At 39.6% G+C, this 21846-nt stretch overlaps 1 protein-coding gene and 1 long non-coding RNA gene across 2 annotated transcripts; one reads left to right on the top strand and one right to left on the bottom strand.

Moving 5' to 3' along the window:
- Positions 1–8592: 8592 nt before the first annotated feature.
- On the bottom strand, positions 8593–10928 carry LOC149021059 (uncharacterized). The gene is made up of 3 exons (XR_016172006.1): positions 10772–10928; positions 10380–10429; positions 8593–9324 (listed from the first exon to the last, which is right to left on the bottom strand). It is a non-coding gene; the product is annotated as an uncharacterized LOC149021059 (long non-coding RNA).
- A 3632-nt stretch (positions 10929–14560) lies between these two features.
- LOC149021060 (putative zinc finger protein CONSTANS-LIKE 11) lies at positions 14561–20822 on the top strand. The gene is made up of 8 exons (XM_089149329.1): positions 14561–14633; positions 14728–14822; positions 14915–15581; positions 15963–16187; positions 17509–17837; positions 18859–19036; positions 19974–20108; positions 20205–20822. The coding sequence occupies exons 3-6, from the start codon at positions 14994–14996 to the stop codon at positions 18983–18985; spliced, it is 1269 nt and encodes a 422-aa protein (XP_089005455.1). The 5' UTR covers positions 14561–14633; positions 14728–14822; positions 14915–14993; the 3' UTR covers positions 18986–19036; positions 19974–20108; positions 20205–20822.
- The last annotated feature ends 1024 nt before the right edge of the window (positions 20823–21846 follow it).

Here is a 21846-nt window from a genome sequence, read left to right on the forward strand (position 1 = left end):
TGATCCGGATACCTTTCCTCATGCCTAAGCGCCCTTTTGGTCCGGTATCGTTCTCACCTATGAATGGATCCTCACGGAGGCATCTATTGGTCCCATTCCTTAACCCCGTAGTATCTACATATGCTGGGTGGTGCCGTCATGTCCCCTCACGCCGCCTAACCGCCGTCTTTTGGGCGATCACGAGGTCCGTTCTAACACATGTCACTATACCCCGCATGATACCGTGGTCTGTTTGATGCACACGAACCCCATCCACCGATATCACGGGTCACTCGGCTTCAATACCCCTGCCGAAAGGGTGTAGCACTCACGGGATTCTTAACCACATGCATCTAGACAACCACACCGACTATGAAAAGTGCTCGACATCGAGGCGTGTCCCATACCATCCGCTGATAACCCAAGCTAGGAATACCAGATAGGTAAACCCCATTTCACGTCACATACATTCATATGCATCAATCAAGTGAAGTAACCAATCACATAATCACATACGATTTACCTTTAATCATTCAATCGAAATACGGTATGATCGGGACTATCGAGATTATAGAAGGTAACATAATTATCATGCAATACCACATTATTCACAGTCCAAATACACAATGATATTACATAATATATGCGATGTTATCCTCACCTGTTAATCGAGAATTCACAAAATTAACGACTGCCCAAGACTCAATTAACCTAGCAAATAAACAAGATAAATAAGATTTAATTCGGGATTCAATTTGAACACAGACCAAATGTGGGTTAACCGGGTATTAATTCTAGTCCAACAAGGCGGGTCAACTCAGTCCCAAATCGACCCGGTTAACTCGCGGGCGCTCACCGAGTCAACTCGGTCGAGTGCTCGGTTTCGCCGGGTTCAAGTGACGTGCACACGGCCGTGCTAATCTTTCTCGGAGTCGAAGATTATTTCCTCAACCTAAGCCCTCCAATATCACATTTAAATGAAATTACCCATCAAAACCCTCATGAATTTGGGCCAAAATTAGGTATGTTGAGCAGCTTACCTCTCTACGCGATCATACCTCCAAATCGCGATTCCGCACCGTCGAACTACACAAACTCTTCCTCCCCAAGCTTCTTCTCCTCTTCTCTCTCCTCTCCCACGAGCTCTCTCCCTTTAGAAAACCAAAATCCCGAATTTGGTTCAATTGGGAAAGTTAAAAAGCTTTTAAGAGGTGAAATGACCATTTTGTCCTTCACTGAAAAAGGACCGGTCAGATAATTTATCTGACCGCCTCCATCCGACCGCCCCCATATCTTCTTCATTCGAAGGCCGATCGCGATGAGTTTCGGAGGGTAGGTACCTTACACAATTACCAACTCAATGGTATATTTTATTTGAGATTTGAAGTCCTCTTGCATAGGTTTCTGGGTACACCAAAATGTCACTTTAATGCCTTACGGAGTAATTTTCTCTCTCCTGGTGAAGTCAAACAAAGTGCTCAGGTCTTCATCACCGTCATTGAAGTCTATAGGATCAATTTCTAAACTTTTGGGCTCAACTCGGATGGTCAGGTTGACCTCATCCGAACGGTGGCTGAAATGCCGGGTTATTAGGTTAGGATTTTTAGGGTTCTCACATCCTCCCCCCCTTAAAATAATTTCGTCCTCGAAATTGAGGTATCGAGGCTCCAAAGAGGGTTGGATACTTCGCTCACATCCTTGAACCTCTTACCATCCGAAGAACCCAAAAGACTTCTCCTCCTTCATATCTCCCATGAAAGACAAAGTCTAACACCACTGATCAAAATCTCCTCACCATGCTTCTTTAGATCAACTTGAAATCCAAGTGGAGGGGTACCATCGGAACAAACCGAACCTTCTTCTCTAAACAAAAGATGACTGCCTTATGAGCTGTCAACCAAACCACATCTAGGTTCACATCGAAAACTCTCATATCAAGTTTCACAAGATGTGCATCTAGGTCTCTTCCTTCCACAGACACAAAATATGCATCAAAATCTCTTACTTCATCAAGTCTCACTATAGATCAAGCGGGTGGAGTTTCTTTCTCGCCTCTTTCTTTCGATCACCACGTCATAGCTCTCAATAGGTAAAAAAAAATATAAGTCCGAATGGAAGATCGCAGCCCCTTTTCTTGGCTTTCTCCATGTCAACTTTCATGAAAACAAGGCAAAGAAAAGGAGTTCTTCAAACCTTTTTTGATACTCCAGAATTGACAATGATTCCTACGGAAAATGCCATAAAGTTGGAGCTTCGATCGGCACACAGATCTTCGGTCCTCGGTGCATCTTAGGTGTCGAAATGCCTTCTCCATTTCTCTCAACCACCTACTAGCAACAGAGGATCTTAGTCACACCAGTGAATGAAGGTACTTGGAGCTTAAGAAAATGCTCCATCAGTTTGGTGTGGGGTCCCAAACCAAAGTCTCCCACATTCCTCCCTGAGCGCGAACCCCTTCATTGCCACGGGGTGAAGCCCGATTCCCTTGACTCACTGCCAACACACCTTGCATCAAAGTGTTGACATGGGTCTCTATTGCTTCAACATATTACCCAATATATTCAACACATCTTGGGTGACAACCACCCGTGGAGTGGTCGGAGGTCATCACCTTGACAGGCTTTGGGAACTTCCGCTTGAGGTGGGTTGGTACCACTTCCATTCTCATGGTTATAGCCACAAGCATTGCCATCCTCAAACGTCCGATTCCTCAAATTCACCATTCCAGCAAATCGCAAAAAGCCCAACATTCACGGATCAAAAGAATATCGTTTGAACATTCCAAAATTTCAATCATCCAGTCCAAGAAATACTCAATCATAGCACCCTCGCATGAGAATCACCCATTAGCTCTTCACACGCGAAAAGGGATCAAATCGAGTAAAAAACCCCAAAATTTTTTTTATTTATTTATTATTATAGCCATCGAGTAAGAAAACAAAACAAAACGAATTGAAGACCTTTGTTTAAGAAAAAAAACTAACCGAATGGGAGAACCAAACAATTTTTTTTTAACCCAATTGAGTAAGAAACAAAACAAACCGAATTTTTATTTTTAGCCAAATGTATAAGTAAAGAAAACGAGCCGAATTGAGTAACCAATCTCAATTTTTTTGCTTAATTCTATAAGGAAAGAAAAACGGACCGATTTGGAAAAACAAACAATTTTTTTTTTTTTTTTGGGACCGGTCAGATGAGCCAGTCAGATGGTTATCTGACCGCCTACTCACTGGAATTCAAAAAAAATTCAGAAATTGGACCGTAGCATGGGGCGGTGGATACCTTTCAACCGCCTCAAATTTTGCGAGTTGACTGGCCAAAACTCAGCCGAGTTAGGCGACTCAAGGCTGATTGAGCTGAGTCAACTACCGGTTGAATAGGTCCAAAAGGTGGCGGTCAGATACGATCCGACCACCCTATCCGACCACCTACTTCCAACTCACACCTTTTACTATTCACGACTCAGAGCCAACTCGTTTTTCACTATTCATGACTCAAAGCCAAATTCAACTCGTTTTCACTATTCATGACTCAGGCAAGGTTCCCACTTGATTTCCCACTTCACAATGCTCGAATTCAAATTGTCGACGATTTATCCGCGAAAGCACACGTAATCTTCAAATCTAGCCCATTTATTCAAGATTTCACTTCCGTTTCTGCTAGATTCAAAATCTTCTTGCACACTCACCTATGGAATTTGAATGCTACCAAAATGTTTGCATTCCAAAATTACTTAGTAACATTCCCGTGCATTTAAGCTCAAATTCACATCGCATCCCTCCCGTCTACACAATTTGTCGAAAAATTTCCATATTTCAAGAAAAACTTCATATTTTCAAGAAATCTCATATTTTCCTTTCTCCTTAGCTCATTTCCGCATCGTGAGTCGAAACACCTTCCCATCACACCTCCTTGATGCAAACCTTCCACCTTGCTCCAAATGGGCCATCTCATTGATCTTTCTTATATCCATATAGAGAACACGATTACTAGCCGAGAACTCTCGGTAGTGAACTTGACTTTCGCTCTCTTGACCCAATCTTCCTTCATCAATACAAGCCTCACACCACCACCACCTTAAGCTGTCCTGTCACATCTGATGTTCATTTCGATTCCCGAACTTTATATTTCTTTAGATTATGGATTTTGTTTTATTCTTATCGTGATTGTTCACGCTCTTTCACTTTACATTAGGGGTTGTAATATTTTATGACTTATGCTCTTTATCGTTTCATATAGATTATTGTGTCTTGTTTGATTACTAACCTGTGTATTTAATATCATTATTGTTCATTATCCAGTTAGCTTCATTATGCTTCTCTAAATCACTGTTGATTTCAAGTTGAGGTTTACCTATTATTCACATCTACTTTAGCTAAGTCACTTATGCATCGTGACTCAAGATGCTCCCTATATAATATTATAGTTAAGATTGTAGGCAACCAAGAGCTCGATACCACTCTCACACCACCCACCGGTTTCCGAACGCCAATACCCTCTACTCTCGGGATCTCGGTTCCCCAATCCAACAACAATATTATATAGCATAATCCAAGAGCAAGAATATAAAAGAAAGTAAATCTAAGGTTATTACTGAAGTCTAAAAATAAACCTTCTAACAATGGAAAAGGAGGAAACAACCTAAACCCAACCCAAGTAAAAGAAACTCCAAGCCTCGAATCTGGACTCCAAAAGCACAATCTGCACAAGTACACATCCCATCATGCATCTTCGTATTCTCGCTCGCCACAGACTCTCCAAGTAATATGAGTTGTCACAACCTCCGAGTCTAAAAAAGACAATATTCACAGAGGATGAGTTCCACGAACTCAGTGAGTCTAACATATCATACATCATGCATTCATCATGTACACACACACATATCAGCATATCAACGATGAATAAAAGAATGAACATGAAGATATGATTATAACTTCTACCATCAGTCTCTACAGAGACACCTTTAAGATAACACACCACCTCCTCGGTAGTCTCATCACTCACCCTCAACAAGAGACGTCTATTGGGTTCACCACGGTAGTTGGGTCTTCACATCAACCATGGTGGGTTTGGTCAACACTCTCTCCCATCACCATTGGCCGAGGGCTTCAAGGATTTACTCTAGCCCAAGCAAAGTCACTATGTCTCGTGCACATGTGATCCGGATACCTTTCTCATGCCTAAGCCCCTTTTGGTCCGTATCGTTCTCACCTATGATGAATCCTCAAAGGCATCTATTGGATCCCATTCCTTAACCCCTGTTCTACATAGCTAGGGTGGATGCCGTCATGTCCCTACTAAGTCTTTTGGCGATCACGTCCGTTCTAACACATGTCACTATACCACCGCATGATCCGTGTCTGTTTGATGCACACATACCCCATCCACGATATCAGGTCACTCGCTTCAATACCCCCGCCAAAGGTAGTAGCACTCACGGGATTCTTAACCACATGCATCTAGACAACCACACCGACTATGAAGTGCTCGGACATGCTGTCCCATACCACAGCCGCTGATAACCCAAGCTAGGAATACCAGATAGGTAAACCCCATTTCACGTCACATACATTCATATGCATCAATCAAGTGAAGTAACCAATCACATAATCACATACGATTTACCTTTAATCATTCAATCGAAATACGTATGATACGGACTATCGAGATTATAGAAGGTAACATAATTATCATGCAATACCACATTATTCACAATCCAAATACACAATGATATTACATAATATATGCGATGTTATCCTCACCTTAATCAGAATTCACAAAATTAACCCCAAGACTCAATTAACCTAGCAAATAAACAAGATAAATAAGATTTAATTCGGGATTCAATTTGAACACGACCAAATGTGGGTTAACCGGTATTAATTCTAGTCCAACAAGGCGGTCAACTCAGTCCCAAATCGACCCGGTTAACTCGGCGGGCAGCTCACCGAGTCAACTCGGTCGAAAGTGCTCGGTTTCGCACGAGGTTCAAAGTAGACGTGCACAACGGCCGTGCGAATCTTTCTACGGAGTCGGAAGATTATTTCCTCAACCTAAGCCCTCCAATATCACATTTAAATGAAATTACCCATCAAAACCCTCATGAATTTGGGCCAAAATTAGGTATGTTGAAGCAGACTTACCTCTCTACGCGATCATACCTCCAAATCGCGATTCCGCACCGTCGAACTACACAAACTCTTCCTCCCCAAGCTTCTTCTCCTCTTCTCTCTCCTCTCAGAGCTCTCCTTTAGAAAACCAAAATCCTTTGTTCAATTGGGAAAGTTAAAATTTTAAGAGGTGAAATGACCATTTGTCCTTAAAAGGACTATAATTTATCACGCCTCCATCCACCCCATATTTCTTCATTAACTGTTGGGTTCCTACACATTACCAACTCAATGGTATATTTTATTTGAGATTTGAATCCTCTTGCATGTTTGCACACCAAATGTCACTTTAATGCCTTACGGGTAATTTTCTCTCTGGTGAATCAAACAGTCTTCATCACCCATTAAGTCTATAGGATCAATTTCTAAACTTTGGCTCCTCATTTCCTTCCCTTTATGTTAGATTTTTAGGGTTCTCACTCCTCCCCCCTTAAATTTTCGTCCTCTTTGCAAAAGGTTGTACTCCCACTCCTTGAACCTCTTACCATCCAAGACCCAAAGTTCCCTCTTATATCTCCATGAAAGACAAAGTCTAACACCACCGATCAAAATCTCTCACCATCTTCTTTAGATCACCTTGAAATCCAATTAGGGTACCATCGAACAAACCGACTTTTTTAAAAATCCTTTGGTCACCAAACCACATCTAGGTTCACATCGAAACTCCATATCAGTTTCACAGATGTCATCTAGGTCTCTCCTCCCACCACAAAATCTCTTCCGTCTCACTATGCCTGGTTTCTTTCTCCCCTCTACTTTCTTTCCTTCACCACTCATAGCTCTCAATAGGCTAAACAAACATATAAGTCCGAATGTCACCCTTACTTTCTCCATGTCAATTTCATGAAAACAAAGAAAAGATTCTTCAAACCTTTTTTGATACTCCTTGACAATGATTCCTCGAAATGCCATGTTGGAGTTATCGCCCAGATCTTGTCCCTCATCTTAGGTGTCAAATGCCTTCTCCATTTCTCTCAACCACCTACTAGAAATCTTAGTCACAATGAATGAAGGTACTTGGAGCTTAAGAAAATGCTCCACAGTTTGTGGGGTCCCAAACCAAAGTCTCCCAATTCCTCCGAGCACCCTTCATTGCCAGGCCCATTCCCTTGACTCACCCCAACACACCTTGCATCAAAGTGTTGACATGGGTCCTATTCTTCAACATATTACCCAATATATTCAACACATTTGGGTGACAACCACCTGTGGTAGGTCATCACCTTGAGGGGGGGGACTTGTGGGTGGGTTGGTACCATTCCATTCTCATGGTTATAGCCACAAGCATTCCATTCAAAGTCGATTCCTCAAATTCACCATTCCAAAATGCAAAAGCCAACATTCACGGATCAAAAGAATATCGTTTGAACATCTCAAAATTTCAATCATCCAGTCCAAGAAATACTCAATCATACACCCTGTCCCTTAGCTCTTCACACCAAAAGATCAAATCTAAAACCCAAATTTTTTTTTATTTTTTTTTTAGCCATCGAGTAAGAAAACAAACAAACGAATTGAAGACCTTTTTAAAAAGAAACAACCATAGAACCAAACAATTTTTTTAACCAATTGAGTAAGAAACAAAACAAACCGAATTTTAGCCAAATGTATAGAAGAAACGAGCCAATTGAGTAACCAATCTCAATTTTTTTAGCTAATTCTATAAGGAAAGAAAACGACCGATTTGGAAAACAAACAATTTTTTTTTTTTTTGACCGTCGATGAGCCTCGTGGTTATCACGCTACTACTAATTCAAAAAAATTCAGAAATTGGACCTACATGGGTGGATACTCAACGCCTCAAATTTCGTTACTCCCAAACTCAGCAGTAGCGACAAGGTGATTAGCGTCAACACCGTTGAATAGGTCCAAAGGTGGGTCGATGATAATATCGACACCTACTTCAACTAATTTACTATTCACAACTCACCAATACTATTCATGACTCAAAGCCAAATTCAACTCTTTCACTATTCATGACTCAATTCCCACTTGTTTCCCACTTAAATGCTCAATTCAAATTGCGACGATTTATCCAGCACACGTAATCTTAAATCTACATTTATTCAAGATTTCACTTCCTGATTCAAAATTTTTGCACACTCACCTTGTTTGATGCTCAAATGTTCTTCCAAAATTACTTAGTAACATTCCCTGATTAAGCTCAAATCACATCATCCCTCCTCTACACATTTTGATTCATATTTCAAGAAAAACTTCATATTTTCAAGAAATCTTATTTTCTTTCTTTAGCTCATTTCCCATCGTAATCACACCTCCTTGATGCAACCTCACTTCCAAATGAGGGCCATCCATTGATCTTTCTTATATCCATATAGAGAACCGTTCCAGCCTGTGACTTGACTCCTAATTTCCTTCATCAATACAAGCTACAACACACCTTAAGACTGATCCCTGGTCACATCTGAGTGTTCATTTCGATTCCCGAACTTTATATTTCGGCTTGTAAGAGATTATGGATTTTGTTTTATTCTTATGCGTGATTGTTCACGCTCTTTCACTTTACATTAGGGGTTGTAATATTTTATGACTTATGCTCTTTATCGTTTCATATAGATTATTGTGTCTTGTTAGATTACTAACACTGTGTATTTAATATCATTATTGTTCATTATCCGAGTTAGCTTCATTATGCTTCTCTAAATCACTGTTGATTTCAAGTTAGAGGTTGTACCTATTATTCACGTCTACTTTAGCTAAGTCACTTATGCATCGGTGACTCAAGATGCTCCGCTATGTAATATTATAATTAAGATTGTAGGCGAACCAAGAGCTCTGATACCACTCTGTCACACCCCACCCAGCCGGTTTCCGGACACGCCCGAATACCCGTGGGGCGATACTCTCCGCAGGATCTCGGTTCGCGGCCAATCCAGAACAACAATATTATATAGCATAATCCAAGAGCAAGAATATAAAAGAAAGTAAATCTAAGGTTATTACAGCGGAAGTCTAAAAATCAAACGGCGTTCTAACAATGGAAAAAGGAGGAAACAACCTAAACCCAACCCAAGTAAAAGAAACTCCAAGCCTCAGAATGGCTGGACTCCAAAAGCACAATCTGCACAAGTACACATCCCATCATGCATCTTCGTATTCTCGCCGCCACGCAGACTCTCCAAGTAATATGAGTTGTCACAACCTGCAACAGAGTCTAAAAAAAAGACAATATTCACAGAGGATGAGTTCCACAGAACTCAGTGAGTCTAACATATCATACATCATGCATTCATCATGTACACACACACATATCAGCATATACAACGATGAATAAAAGAATGAACATGAAGATATGATTATAACTTCTACCATGCAGTCTCTACAGTAGACACGCTTTAAGATAACACACCAGCCTCCTCTGGGTAGTCTCATCACTCACCCTCAACAAGAGACGTCTATTGGGTTCACCACGGTAGTTGGGTCCTGTCACATCAACCATGGCTGGGGATTTGGTCAACACTCTCTCCCATCACCATTGGCCCGAGGGCCGGCGCGTGTCAAGGATTTACTCTAGCCCAATGCAAAGTCACTATGTCTCGTGCTACATGTGATCCGGATACCTTTCCTCATGCCTAAGCGCCCTTTTGGTCCGGTATCGTTCTCACCTATGAATGGAATCCTCAACGGAGGCATCTATTGGATCCCATTCCTTAACCCTGTAGTAATCTACATATGCTAGGGTGGATGCCGTCATGTCCCCTCACGCCGCCTAACCGCCGTCTTTTGGGCGATCACGAGGTCCGTTCTAACACATGTCACTATACCACTGCATGATACCGTGGGTCTGTTTGATGCACACAGAACCCCATCCACTGATATCACGGGTCACTCGGCTTCAATACCCCTGCCGAAAGGGTAGTAGCACTCACGGGATTCTTAACCACATGCATCTAGACAACCACACCGACTATGAAAAGTGCTCTGGACATCAGAGGACAGTGTCCCATACCACAGCCGCTGATAACCCAAGCTAGGAATACCAGATAGGTAAACCCCATTTCACCGTCACATACATTCATATGCATCAATCAAGTGAAGTAACCAATCACATAATCACATACGATTTACCTTTAATCATTCAATCGGAAATACAGTATGATACAGGACTATCGAGATTATAGAAGGTAACATGAATTATCATGCAATACCACATTATTCACAATCCAAATACACAATGATATTACATAATATATGCGATGTTATCCTCACCTGTTAATCGAGAATTCACAAAATTAACGACTGCCCAAGACTCAATTAACCTAGCAAATAAACAAGATAAATAAGATTTAATTCGGGATTCAATTTGAACACAGACCAAATGTGGGTTAACCGGGTATTAATTCTAGTCCAACAAGGCGGGTCAACTCAGTCCCAAATCGACCCGGTTAACTCGGCGGGCAGCTCACCGAGTCAACTCGGTCGAAAGTGCTCGGTTTCGCACGAGGTTCAAAGTAGACGTGCACAACGGCCGTGCGAATCTTTCTACGGAGTCAGAAGATTATTTCCTCAACCTAAGCCCTCCAATATCACATTTAAATGAAATTACCCATCAAAACCCTCATGAATTTGGGCCAAAATTAGGTATGTTGAAGCAGACTTACCTCTCTACGCGATCATACCTCCAAATCGCGATTCCGCACCGTCGAACTACACAAACTCTTCCTCCCCAAGCTTCTTCTCCTCTTCTCTCTCCTCTCCCACGAGCTCTCTCCCTTTAGAAAACCAAAATCCCGAATTTGGTTCAATTGGGAAAGTTAAAAAGCTTTAAGAGGTGAAATGACCATTTTGTCCTTCACTGAAAAGGACCGGTCAGATAATTTATCTGACCGCCTCCATCCGACCGCCCCCATATCTTCTTCATTCGAAGGCCGATCGCGATGAGTTTCGGAGGGTAGGTACCTTACACAATTACCAACTCAATGGTATATTTTATTTGAGATTTGAAGTCCTCTTGCATAGGTTTCTGGGTACACCAAAATGTCACTTTAATGCCTTACGGAGTAATTTTCTCTCTCCTGGTGAAGTCAAACAAAGTGCTCAGGTCTTCATCACCGTCATTGAAGTCTATAGGATCAATTTCTAAACTTTTGGGCTCAACTCAGATGGTCAAGAGTTGACCTCATCCTGAACTTCGGGTACACGGACCTGAAATGCCGGGTTATTAGGTTAGGATTTTTAGGGTTCTCACACTTATAGTTTCTTTTTCTCTCTCTAGGGTGGCATAGGGGGTGTGTCATGTGTGGTGCAGGGTAGGGTGGTCATCTTGCATTCGGTAATTCTTGTACACAGGTATGGCCCATTGTACTCCTGTCATATTTCCTGACTATATATTTAAGAGGGGACCCACTTTTGGCTTTGGTCCACTTCCTCCGTTCTTATAAATCCTCGTCTTAAACATGAGGATAAAAAGTAATAAAAAGACAAAAAAAAAAAATTTATTTTTTATTTTGCCCACTTAAGTTGAGCTAGTCTTCTATTTTTGTTTTCCTATTTAAGTTGCTAATATTTCAGTTTGTCCAATTTGATGGACTTTGAATATTATAAAAAAATTCAAGTTAGTTGTCTATTAACTTTGACTTTAAAATTACTATTTTACCCATGAGTGAAGGAAAAGAGAAAAGAATTTTATTTTATAAAACTCTGTTCAGAGAAACGGACAAGGGTTTCCCCAATTCGTTCGAAAGCTTTTTAAATAAAATTAAAATTTATGAATACGTTTAAATAAAATTCAAATTTAATTTGAATTAGGTAACCATTGAATTACTTAATACCACATGGCACAATCTTAAGAAGGAATTGTAGGAAAATGAATTCAAATTTAGTTTGAATTAGATAACCGTTGAATTACTTAATACTACATGGCACAATCTTAATGAAGGAATTGTAGGAAAATGAATTACAGAGGATGTGAATCCTTTCCACACTATGTCACCATCCGGTAGTTCCAGAAAGCTAATGATAATAAGGAAAAGAGCATCTTACCTGAAAAACTAAAATTATTATCATTAATAAAAATAAAAAATGGAAAAAATCAAGGGCGCCAGATTTAGCGCTCTTTTTTCCGTAAATATATAAACGGAAAAGCAAACAGCGAAGACGAGAGACGACCCCACTCTTCTTCTTCGAGCTCGCAGTCTTGGCTGACCCTCCTCAACCATCACCACTGAAGAGAGCATCAGCAGCAGAAGATAAAAGCAATAGCAGAAGAAGAAGATGGGTTGGCAGGTTCTTTGGGCTGTCACGGTTGTAGCTTCTCTAAATCTACAGAGAGCCAACAGCCAATTGCCTCCATCCCTACCTTCTTCTTCTTTTTCTTCTCCGGTCAAACTGAAATATTGACAACTTTAATTGGGAAACAAGAGTTGAAGCCCAACTTGTGGGCAAAATGAAAAAAACTCAACAATTAATCTAGTTGATCTAATCTCAATTTCGAAACTTGCAAAATGGTAATAGCCAGGCTAAACAGTCAAATAACATGGCTAAATTAAAAAGAAGCAGGGAAGGGGGAATTACAGAGGATGTGAATTTGGGGGAATCTTTAATTCAAAAAAGCTTTTGATTTCTTGCTCTCTGCGAAGTTGAAGTATCTATCACATTATTTGTTTCCCTATGAATGCCATTGAACTAGATAGAATCAAAGGAAGATGTGTGAACCTGGCTATCATTGATGGTACTTATGATTCTTCAATAAGATTCTCTAGTCCTATTGGTTCAAGAAATCATTAACATTCCAATTATCCTCCTTAGTTAGAGAGCCCCAAATATTGAGCCTATACTAGAGCTTTCCTGAGTGCCAACATTTCAACCGTGGTTGTAGAATGTACTTCACCACATCCTTCTGAAAAATGGAGAAGCATCCTACCTTTATGCATGATTTCTAATAGTTTCGTCAAATCTTTTCTATTTTTTTTGTTTAAAAAGCAAGGTTCATCAAATTGATTTTCAACCAACGACTTTTCTTCGAAACTTTAATTCTACATGAAGCTTACCAAAACAAGAAAAGAAAATTCTACAGGAGGGAATAAATTTATTTCATGCAAAACTATTTTGAAAAATATATTTGGATTATCTCCAATTTTCAAAAAGGCCTTGGGGGTATATTATCACATATTCTTACGAAAAAGAAAAGACAATACATCATGATTCTCATGAAAAATTTAAAAAGTAAGAATATTAGATTTCTTGTTGTGTCTGTCGCGAATTCTTGAGCATGGAAATGTCGTTTCTTCATGCGTCTCATCTCCTTTTTGTCTTCTTTTTGGGTAGAGGCTTCCATGCATTTCATCCCCAGCTAATCCCTCTGAAGCTAGCTCTTCTAGATTCCTGATTATTAATGAGAAAAATTAGGTTAATGAGGGAAAATCAACATGATTAGCTGTCTGTATTTCAGCCTTATTAGCAGCTAGCCAATAGCATGCTGCCACTGCAAAAAGGTGCGTTTGGTGACTTTATATATAACGTGTTCATCCAACAGAAATGGACCCAATACTAAGTCTTTAGGGTCCAAGTGTCCATTTACTGAGACAGTTTAATCACAACCGTCCAACTAGTTACACGTGGTGGAAGGTAACTGACTTGAATTTATGCACTTGGACTCTCTCCATCACATTAGAATCAAAATATGTAAGCCAAAACTCTTTACATTACAATTAAAATCATTGAAGACACGTGTCTCTCTAATTCATGAAGATCCTTATTAAGAGTAAACACGTGTTGGCTTCTGGGCGCAGATCAATGTTCTACTCGAGACACGTGTAGACTTGTGCATTGGATTGCTGGGACGCGTGTTGGTTTCTCAGTCGATATTGGTATTTGCATATTAGGACACGTGTGTGACTTTGATTGAAGATTTGTTTATATTACACGTGTAAGTCATTTAAACGAAGTAGTGCACAGCTGCATAAGAAAGAACACGTGAGAGGCTCTCATTGGCTGATATCTCAAGGCACCAATCTCCCAAGGTAGTGAAAAGTCAATAAAATGTCACCCACCGCATAGACATCAGACGTCACCGTTTTCAATGGTTGACGTAGTAATGGCAAATGTTCTGTGTGAAGGGAGCAGTTTCCTTGCGGGGAGCATGTGGGACCCACCCAGCCAAAATCGTAATGCGGGCCCGGCGTATGGCCAAGCCCAAATGGACCGCTGAGATTTGGTTTTAGTCAATGCTTAATGTCCGACATGCCCTTCATTTCTGTTGTTATTTACGGGCTCGTCTAGTTGAACGGCGTGATCATGAGCGTTCCACTTTTTCAAAAAAGTGAGGGAACCACGTCAGCATAGTTTTGTTTAAATAATTTACTTGCTATCATAAGTTGCCACGTAAGCATTCTTAAATCCATAATAAAACGGTCGACCAGGCATATGTTTACCAAAAAAAAGTTTTGTTCCCTCTCGACTCTCTCAGATTCTGAAGAAGTAACATCTGCAGAGGGTTTGGTTTGTTTTTCTGCAACCTAGAAAGTTAAATCCGAAACCTTTCGTAGTGTTATTTTTGTTGGGGCCATTGAATCGTTCCTCTTGTGTTTCTTTAATGTGTTAATTGTTTATGTTTCAGATTCAGGGGTGTTCGGGTCCCTTCTAATGACAGCATTTGAATAAAATGAAAACGCTTCTGAGATTTTGCCTTCTTCTCCCACGGAATAATAATCAGTGAGCTTTCATCTTCTTCTCTTTCTTTTGACTTCAGCGTTCCTTTTCTACTAATGATTTTGCTTCTGATCACTCTGTTCTTATGATTTCAGGATTGTGAGTAGTTTTCAATTGGTTTCGTAACTCAACCATTGGATTAGGGCGTAAAGTTACATTTGTTGGAGGCAATAAATGGAGCCTCTATGTGATTTTTGCGGAATTGACACTGCACTAGTTTACTGCAAGCCGGATAATGTTCGTCTTTGTTTGGGCTGTGATGGGATTGTGCACTCTGCTAATGCAATTTCACAGAAGCACCTTCGTTCTCTCATCTGCAACTATTGCAACTCGCAACCTGCAGTCAATTTTTGCGTCGAAGATAAACTGTCCCTATGTCAAAGCTGCAGCACTGACGGGAATTGCCGCTCAGGTTGCGGACGTCGTCTGCAGAGAATAGATTATTACTCAGGTTGTCCCAGTGTCGCAGACCTCTCAAAAATATGGGCTTCCGTCCTCGATTCGTCACTACCTCCGGAAGATAACAATGGAGACAGTACTCTATGGAAACCACAAGGCATCCTGTCTATGGATGAGAGTATCATGGAGAACTCTTGGGAACCTAAACAACTGGGAACAATGGTAAACGCAGAGCCGAATGAATCTTGTCTTCCGTCTGAATCTTGGATAGGCTCATCTGCAGAGGTTCCTGGTTGTGAAAAGTTGGGACTGTGTGGAGGAGATAAATCACCATTACGCCGTGAAAACTCAGTCTTGGGACAGGTCATTGTTGTATTTGCTTAAATTACATTGTTTCTTTGCGGCTTTTGATCTGTTTTAAATGGTCTTTTCAAATTCAGTTTTACTATCATCTTTTTTCCAGTTTCACTGGAAATCTAAGGGAAGGAAATTGAGCACCTGCCTAAGCGCCCACATGTGCATGCACACACACACACACACACACAAAAGCGAAGAGGGAAACCTTGCAGACCTGTATGATGGGCTCGGTTGAGTTTGGTTAGGATTGCTACATGAATCTTTTCCTTATAAATATCAGTTCTGTAGGACCAAAAAGGGAAGAGAATGAAAGGAGGAGAGTTTCATCTTACATTATTGGTTTATTCAATCTCATTCTATTGTCTAAGCTTCCTAATAATTTTGTAGGTCTGCTCTTCGCTGAAGGATCTTGAAATTTGTGACCTCGGTGACCTTTGTGACAGTTTTGACATTAATAATGTTGGCTTAATTTTTGAGAACGATGGTGAGATATTTGGGTGCTCACAAAGTCATCCCAGTCATGCTTTTGATGACGTACCAGTGGGTTGCCTATTTATGGACAAAAACTTAAATGTTGCTGATTCTGGTGGCCGTGGTGAGGATATCATAGAGGTATCATCTTGCTGTTCCTTGAAGCTTGCATCGATAATAACTCATCCACTTTAAATCATTCATTGCTTTTGTCATTAATTTTTTTAGCTCCTATTCTTTTCTATTATAATGGAGTGGGAAGGTGTGAACCAAGATGCAAGAACCCCTCTTTACCTATTTTGAATTCCTCTTTATCATAAATGGATCAGGCATCCTCTTGGATGTTCCAAACCACCATCTTGGACTTCCAGCATTTGCTTCAGAGAGAAAGTTTGGGACTCAAAAGTGCACCCTCACGAGGCAGGGAATGCATTCGCAATCTGTCTCTGGCTCCTTGATTTGAACTAAAATAAGACTTGGTCAAGTGACTTCTCATGCCAGCGAATTCCTCTTCCTTTTGCTTCCCCAGCTGCTGTCTCAAGATCTCCGGGTAGCAATGGGCTTTTAGGCACCAGAAACTATGAAGTGCACTTGGCACCAGTTTCAGTCTCTCAATAAAATGATCATCTGTTTGATGATGGATCTTTTCTCTGCGTTTGTTTTCATTGGTTAACCTCATTGATGCCCTTACAATTTCTGACTTTTTGGGGAATTGTTCTTCCACCCTCACCTCCCCACTCAGATGGGAAACTTTTGTTATATTAGCCTTATGCTTTCTGCTTCAATCTGCTCCACAATCACTAGAATTAACAAATTGTGATGTTGAATCAGAAATAGGCTTATCTATAACTTCCATTGGACTAGATTTATGAAGTTATACTTACCAACTTCAATGATTTTTTCATGATCACAGTACTACAATAACAAAAACTACATTGGTTTATCCCAACTGAATTGCTCTCCAATCGAAATCCTACCAGATACAAGTCCTAGGTGATGCATGTTGTTCGTTGCAACTTCACATAATAATCATGGTAATTGATCACAGAATGCAAAGCATTAGTGCAAATTTAGTTTTGTTGAGAATCTCCACTTGTCTGTCATACTATCTTCTACAATATCTTCCATGCTCTTCGATCACTCTTTTTCATGTGAGATTTTGTGTAGAAGTTTTGGTGGAGATATAACAATTGGATTTTGAGATATATATACACCCATGCTAGGCATAGAATGCATCTGCTTGTGCCTGAATGATCAGAAGTGTTAAGTTTGTGCCGAGGTTTCAGAAATCACATCTTGACTGTGGAAAATATTCTTTGGTTTTCATGTTTCTCTTAGATATATGGGACATGAATCTTGTATATGGGACATGATTAGTAATTACTATAGTGGAAATTCTGTTTTGGAGAGTGCTGATTTTATTATGTATTTAGCTGACAGTCTATTTCATGTCGTTCCTCAGGCTTCATCATCAGGGCAAAATGACTGCGCGTCCACCCAGTCTTCTTGTGCTGCTGGGTTAGCCTCTGTGGTTGAGGCTGTGAATAGTGGAACAGATCAAGTATTTTTAATTCCTGGTGGCAGCAGAAGTATCAACATATGTTTTCCAACTGGGCAAGTCCATTCAAGCATGTCCAGCCTCACAAGTGAAAGTGGTGTTGTTGATTATGAACATTGTTCGCCAGTGTTTTTAACGGGTGGATCACCATGGGACTTGAATTTTGAAGGCACTAGCCCACAGGCAAGGGACAAAGCTAAGCTCAGATACAAGGAAAAGAAAAAAACACGAACGTATGTTTTCCGCTTCAAATATTAATGTTTTCCACTTCAATATTAACATCGGCATTGATTACACCAACTACGGGTGAATTGCAACTCAATCAAATGCTGGAAAATGGTACTATCATTGTGTAATTGCACTAGGGTATAAGTGTAATTACTAACATACCTTAGATACTTTTTTCTCTTCATGGATTGGTACCCGCAGATGAGACTAATTATTCCTAATGCTGCAGGGAACACTTTAAAATCTAAGGACATATTAGTTTGGACTTCATAATTGCTGGTAATTAGCATGAACCACTGTGAACCTCTGAAATGTGAAAATATGGTTTTCTTGGGAGATGACTGTTTTCCAAGGGATCCTAGCTTTTCTCATCACCCGTCTAGAGTAGTTAGGTATTATCTGCTAAGATTTCTACACTGTATTCTACAAAAAGCTCTGATTCACACTTTAGAAAGATACCATAAATGGAAGCCAATATATGTGACTGACATTATTAATCTACTCTTTGCCCCCCCCCCCCCTTTTCCCCCCCTTTCTTTTAGTTCAAGCAGTGAAAATCTTATCTTGATGTTGTCTCCATTCATGAATCTGGCATATGGTAGTAAAAGACCATTTGTTGCTGTAATACTTAAAGAATTTCTTTGCCATGCAATCTTCAGTTTTTTTGTATACCTATTTCATCACTAGTAAGGTCCTGCAGTATGGTGAAATAAATGACTGATGCTTCTTGTCCTATTACAATTCATATGCGCCATTTACTAGGAACATGTCTTTCAATCATTCTAGCCACATATTTTTGGTTTTGTTCATAATTAGAAGACTTTTAATTCTTCAAGTACATGTTAACATATTCGCATGTATTCTCACCTTTCTTTCGAGAAACAGTAATAATGTCCTCCTGTCCCTCCTTTTTTGGAGTCAGTAACTCCTTACTGGAGATTCTATATAATCAGCATAATGATGTTTCATTTTGTATTATTTGCTCTTTTTTAACAGCTGACAGATATTCATTTATATGATACATAGGTTTGGGAAACAAATAAAATATGCTTCCCGAAAAGCCAGAGCAGATACCAGAAAGCGTGTGAAAGGTAGATTTGTGAAGGCAGGTGAAGCTTATGACTATGATCCTCTTAAAGCAAGAAAATTCTGAAACAGATTATGGGTCATTTTTCCTGCACGATGCATAGTCTTTCTTATTAAGGTATTAAATCGCCAAACCTGCAAGAAGCTTGACATGGTTGTAGTTACACCCTTCTTGTTTACTAGTAATTAAGCTTACATAAATTCAAATTTATCATGATCTAGTTAGTAAGCCCTTCCTTTCTCACCTAAAACTCTAGCATGACGAAATATAAGAGAAAATGAAAATCGACAAAATAAATTGTCTGACTTTAGAAGAAAGTCAACAATTGTATGTTTTTTTACAATGAATAGATGGCTTGTACCAGGCATTTTTCACCCTTTCTTGTTGTTGCTTCTTGATGTTAGTATTTTGCCAAGCAAATGGTTAATAGCAGTTTTTTCTATTCTTCTCTTTTGTCTTATAGTTAGTCATAGTAATCAAGGTGATAAGGTGACCAAGGCATTGGAGAGGGTCTGAATTCAAGGCCGCAAGGTGCCTAGGTTCTGAATGCCTAGGCAAGGAGTGCCTTGTTGTTAGTACAATTGAAATTTCACTCCTAAAAAGTTTCAGAAATGTGTTCAATATTACAGATAATAACCATTCATTCTCAGAAAGTTGGTTTAAAGGGAGAACTGTATTTGCAGTTTTCACCATAACATTCTGAAACCTACATTTTCCAGTAAATTTCTATAATTGCATGCAGTGCCATTTCATAGTCAGTTTGTTTAGAAGCTCATACTAGCAACCAATGGCTTAAAAATCAGTTTTATTGCTTTTATTTTTTGTTGCAAATTTATGGTACCTTAAGTTATCAAACTTGGGGCTACAACAAGAAGGCATCAGTTTATGGTGGAATTGTGTGTTTTGAACTACTGTTTTAATTACGAGATCTCTATATTAGTTTCCTTGTATTAGCTTTATTATATTCGTAGAGGAATTTTGTCTATAGACTACAAGTATGCATTGCATTATGTGATGTGTAACAAATGTTGTTCTTGGTAACCATTGTCTTCAGGTTTCAGTTTGATGCTCTGCCAATATTCAGTTTCTTCTCTAACTGGGACTCTAGATCTTGCCATTGAGGTTCTCACACGCTAGTATGATGCTATCCTCAGATCAATTTTTTTTCTTCCTCCAAGTGGGACTACAGGTCTCTCTCTTCTTCCATGCTTAAGATGTTTCAGTCACTCACTTGTAACAGGATGTTTTTATATTTGAAATTTATTCAACCAAGCTCTGGATGCAGGTCAAGAAGATTTTGGACTGGAAACAAAGGAAGATTGGGAATGCAGGATCAGAATGATAGTGGCATACTCAACCGATCATGGTTCAGAGTATTCTTATTCAGCTGTTCTATGGTACTTTATGCATACATTTCTCTGAATCCGTAGTCAACTTCCTGAGGATCCAGATATCACAAAGCATTTGTCGAAGGATTGGCGATTAACATAGCTTTACATACCCCTCTTAAATTTCTGGTTAACTCTACTCATTGGCCGTCCCTGGCGACACATATCCACCTCAACATTTACTTCGGTAGTCACATTACATTCTCACTCAGAAAAAATCAAGAAGCTGCACCATCTGTTTTTCATGGTGCATTTAATTGTATATTATATGACTCAGTCACCTGTGGATACATATTTGAGAGAATAACCTTCAGTGAATCACCCATATACAGATTCCACACTTACTAATTAAGGTTGAAGAAGTAGTCAACCAAAGCAAATGTAATAGATTCTTTGAACTGTAATAATTTTTTGTCATTTGTAAATTATCATGTTGATACTGTCATGAATTATTTTTTTGGAAGATTTTATATTTCAACAGGAAGACTCCCATTGCATCATCTGTTGAACTTCATTGTGTGACATTCCTTATCTAAGAACTGGAATGTGTTTTCCTTCGTTCTTTTATTTTGCTGAATAATAAATTGGAATGTGGTTGACCGTTGACATATTTTACTTTACATAGCATGGAGCAAGTTTTCAAACAAGGAATATCCATCCCATACCCATACCTACAAAGTCAAACTCCTAAACTAAGAGACCTCTTTCATCCTTCTAAAATGGCATCCCCATCAAAGTTGCTCTCTCCCTTGTGTGCTTCACATTTTGTAACTAGTTGAAGACCCCATGTCTCATGACTTGTGTGGAATAAGGAAAACCCACCTTCACTATATAAAAATGCATCATTTAGTCTATGCATGAATGCAACTTAGTGTGCGTAAGGGCTCTCTCATGAATCAAGATTCTATCATCCATGGAAAAAGCTTGTATTCCCCAGAAATCCAATATATAATTCCAGAGACATTCTTCTTCTGATCCTTTAAAACATCTTTCTCTCTTTCTTTCCACATTCATTATGTACCCCTCTACCATAAATCATTATGCAAGGGTTTCGCAACCTGATGAAAAACCCCAGGGTCAGGTTCCTTGGTCCACAAATCTCTTTGATTGTGTTTTTGATATCCACGACTGTAAGTAGCTAGTTTTGATTGATTTCTGAACTCTTATTCTTTGCTTCCATTTCTGCAACTCCTTTCTCTATATTTTGATTATTAATTGATGCAAATGTAATGTAGTATCTCACACACAGGTTGTGTAACATGTTGGTGTCCATGCATCACATTTGGCCAGATTGCTGAGATTGTAGACAGAGGATCATCTTGTAAGTATTACCAATATAAATCTGAAAAACCCAAATAGAACTTGATTCTTTTTCTTAAACTTCTTTATTAACAAACAAGTCACTCAGCATGTGGATCAAGTGGAGCACTTTACAAGCTTATCTGCACTGGAACTTGTTGTCCTTGCATCTATTCATCTTTCTATCGCACAAAGATGCGGTATCAGTACTCATTGGAAGAGAAGCCTTGTAAAGATTGT

The sequence above is a fragment of the Hakea prostrata genome, chromosome 3 (genome assembly GCF_041222555.1).
Source record: "Hakea prostrata isolate BN-2017 chromosome 3, UWA_Hpros_2, whole genome shotgun sequence".
Classification (NCBI taxonomy): domain Eukaryota; kingdom Viridiplantae; phylum Streptophyta; class Magnoliopsida; order Proteales; family Proteaceae; genus Hakea; species Hakea prostrata.

What these genes read in the sequence shown, in the direction of transcription:
- LOC149021060 (XM_089149329.1), top strand. Translation starts at nt 14,994, where the DNA reads ATGGAGCCTCTATGTGATTTTTGCGGAATTGACACTGCACTAGTTTAC. An exon ending in GTGGTGAGGATATCATAGAG is followed by an intron (nt 16,188 to 17,508) that starts GTATCATCTTGC and finishes GTCGTTCCTCAG; the next exon opens with GCTTCATCATCAGGGCAAAA. An exon ending in GAAAAGAAAAAAACACGAAC is followed by an intron (nt 17,838 to 18,858) that starts GTATGTTTTCCG and finishes TATGATACATAG; the next exon opens with GTTTGGGAAACAAATAAAAT.